Genomic DNA, 3,511 nt, shown 5'->3' on the forward strand with positions numbered 1-3,511 from the left:
CTTTAAACCCCCAAGACCCCTAGAGGTGACGAGGTCACGGGCTATGCTACCGGTGTCTGCACAGGCATTACTAGGTCATTGAGGTGTAATTTTGCCAAAACACCCTGAACCCAAACAAAGAAAAAGGGGAGAAGTGTGCACACACTGCTTGGAGTCGCTGCAGGAGATTATTGCCAGACACGCTTCAAATAAAATTTTCAATAATTTTGAGCCTTTGGGTCTACTCTGTATGAAGTGTAAATTGCATTGGGGTTTTGGAGCAGACTCACTGGCTCCGCTGTGCAATGCAAATCAAACCGCAGCAACTCTGATCAATCCCTGAGAAAAAAAAAGCATTTGAGAGTAACTCAACCCGGGTCTGAGTATGACATCATAGAGTGTGTTAGGTGGGGACTTACGCCTTCTTGCCGCAGATGGAGCCTTTATACCAGTTCCTACATGTGCTGAAGTACTTCTTCTTGGTCCCCATGACCTGCTGCAGAGCACAGACATTGGGCCTGGGGGAGGAGGGGGGGGGGTGCAGGAGGAGGTAGAGAAAGCACAAAAGCAGGATTGTGAGTATAGCAGGACAGAGGGGTAGAAAAAAGGTGTATAGGCAAAGAGGAGGAGGGGACGGGTGGTCATTTAAGGAAGGGTGGGTTTGCGGAGAAAAAGATAGAAAGAACATAAAATGAATAAATATCGCAGAGGATTTATGATGAAGATTTCTTTATGCCTATATGGTGCGTGTCATTGTTTAAGCTATAGTGACGTCATTACATGGCTGTCATTACATAGTAAAATACAGTAGCCTGTACTGTATGTTTTCCATCAAGAATAGTAAATAATTGTATATATTATTTTTACTAGGACAGTTTAACTAGCTTTTTTGATAATGTATTGCAAGCATTAAACATAGTTGGAGAGGTGTCGGTTTAAAGTTAAGCTACCTTCTTAAATATACAGTATGGACAATTGCTAACAGCAGTATACACCAAATTGCCAGAGTAATTTACATTAGAACATGTGTGAATTGAAGTTGAGGGATGCTATTGAATTTTCCATCATGGTTGAATCAATGCTTTCATCTGACCGCTTTCTCAACTAAAGAACTAGTCTGTAATTCGATGCAGGTATGAATACAAAACAAACACATTCGAGTTACATAATACCTAACAGTGGTATATCTGTCAATTTCCTATCATTCATGTTTATTATTTTTAATATACATTTGAATTATCTTAACCTTTTATTAATATATATATATATATATATAAAGCTGATGTCAGGCAAAATATTGTACATCTAAAAGGGTGAATTGTCCAGGAATAACGAAAAACAACCACATTTTCTGATATTTTAAGTCATAGGCCCTAGGGTCTGGAACCCTACTCACAATACAGATAACAATGCAAGTTTCTATTCAATTAAAAACATGAAAATGACACGAAAAACATTGGAGATGCAAACTTTTCACCCGACAACAGCGATAAGTAACATTTACAATACTATTTGAACTGCCCAAATCAGTTTTCAATTAAAACAAATAAAACAAATGCTTTCGCCTTTTCATCCACTCCTTCTGCATGAACTTCTACATTGTCACATAGCTGCCCCTCTCTCTCTCTCTCTCTCTCTCTCTCTCTCTCTCTCTCTCTCTCTCTCTCTCTCTCTCTCTCTCTCTCTCTCTCTCTCTCTCTCTCTCTCTCTCTCTAACTCTCCCCATGTCTGCATCCTGTGTACCAGACAGATATGCGTCCTTACCCTTCCGCTCCTAGCCCGTATGCGGCTGTGTGGTGACTATCTTGTCGTAGGCTGAAGAATCCACTCTCTCTACGGAGCAGAGTGCTAACAGCACCAATGTGACCACAAATAGCAGGTTCATCCTGGGGAATCCTCTCAATCCTTTGTACTGTAGGTCACACGTGCACACACTTTTCCTCCACACACGCACACACACACTGGCCCCAAAAAAATACACAGGAGAAATGGGAGGCACTGATGGGAGAGGGGGAGGTTTTATACCAACAGGTCTCTCTCTCTCTCTCTCTCTCTCTCTCTCTCTCTCTCTCTCTCTCTCTCTCTCTCTCTCTCTCTCTCTCTCTCTCTCTCTCTCTCTCTCTCTCTCTCTCTGTCTTTCTCTCTCTCTCTGTCTTTCTCTCTCTCTCTCTCACACACCACACACACACACACACACACTCACACTCACCCACACACCCCCTATTTAACTCACTCTTTAGCATATACAGACTCCTGCCCCCCATACACACATATACACACACCCCTTTCCTTATTAAAAATCCTCCCTCTCTCTCTCTCCTCTCTCTCTCTCTCTCTCTCTCTCTCTCTCTCTCTCTTCTCTCTCTCTCTCTCTCTCTCTCTCTCTCTCTCTCTCATCTCTCTCTCTCTCTCTCTCTCTCTCTCTCTCACTCGCTCTCTCTTAAACAATCTCTTGTCTTTACCACCATCTCATCCCAGAGCACCGAGGACACCCCAGCACCCCAACTTGCTTTGGTTTCTATGACACCAAACGCCCCTTTTACTTTTACTCAAACGCTATACGTTTAGAGTTTGTGGAGTTTATACTTCACTTCACTACCTGTCAAAGGGTTAATGCATCAAAGATGGCATGCTTCCTTGTACTGAAATATGAGGACATGGTATTGACAAGTAATTTCACCTTTAATACTTGAATACATGTTGAGTACATAATAGAGTACCTTAAAAGCTGCAGTAGGCAACTCAGATAAATTAAGTGAGTTGACCTGCCCGCGGAAATAGAGCAAGTTCTACATCACTATTCAAGGCCATGCACGCACACAAAGCACAGACTCCCAGAATATATCAAAATAATATATATATATATATGTGTGTGTGTGTTTTGCATATTGTGTTAACTTTTTGATGAGGAATGCAATGGTGTGTTCATTTTTCTGATGCAACATCAGATAGTGATCGGTTGTTAATTAAATCTCAACAACCAGCCATGGTTTTTGCGCCAAACATGTGTTTGCTGGGCAGGTAAACTCTTGCTCATTTCTCAGAAGTTGCTTACTGCAGCTTGAATCCTTTTTCTTAAGTAGAATTTCCATCAGAGGACTTCACATTTACCAGAGTACTATTCAGTCTGGGTATCTCTACTTTCACTTCAGTAAAGGAGCTGTGAGTACGTACTCCTCCACTGCACGACACAGCCATCCTGGGAATCCTGAAAATATATCATTCATAATGTGTGACATAGATTTCATGGTATAAATGTCATGGTATAAAGGTTCATGTCAAATGGGTTTGGTTGTGTCAGACAGGGTAATGCATCTGAACCCATGACAATTCTTTATTTCTATAGGCGCTCCATCACAATGAGAATGGAGTATTACTTTAGCAGAGAGAAGGTTGAGCCTCGTCTGTCTCTGTTTATCTCTCTCTCTCTCTCTCTTTCACACTATCACTCTCTCTCACACTCACCATGCATGCGCGCACACACACACACACACACACACACACACACACCACACACACACACACACACACA

The 3,511-nt window shown here is 41.9% G+C and overlaps 1 protein-coding gene across 1 annotated transcript in view; it reads right to left on the minus strand.

The window, feature by feature from the left end:
- postna (periostin, osteoblast specific factor a) overlaps window positions 1–1,978 on the minus strand; it is a 63,453-nt gene extending 61,475 nt beyond the window's left edge. The window contains 4 exon segments of the mRNA XM_084320722.1: window positions 399–497; window positions 1,744–1,748; window positions 1,750–1,773; window positions 1,775–1,978. Of these exon segments, the coding sequence (XP_084176848.1) occupies window positions 399–497; window positions 1,744–1,748; window positions 1,750–1,773; window positions 1,775–1,864 (218 nt within the window). The 5' untranslated portion in view covers window positions 1,865–1,978.
- Between the last annotated feature and the right edge of the window lie 1,533 nt (window positions 1,979–3,511).

This window comes from Notolepis coatsorum, assembly GCF_963971535.1.
Source record: "Notolepis coatsorum genome assembly, chromosome: 8".
NCBI classification, from domain to species: domain Eukaryota; kingdom Metazoa; phylum Chordata; class Actinopteri; order Aulopiformes; family Paralepididae; genus Notolepis; species Notolepis coatsorum.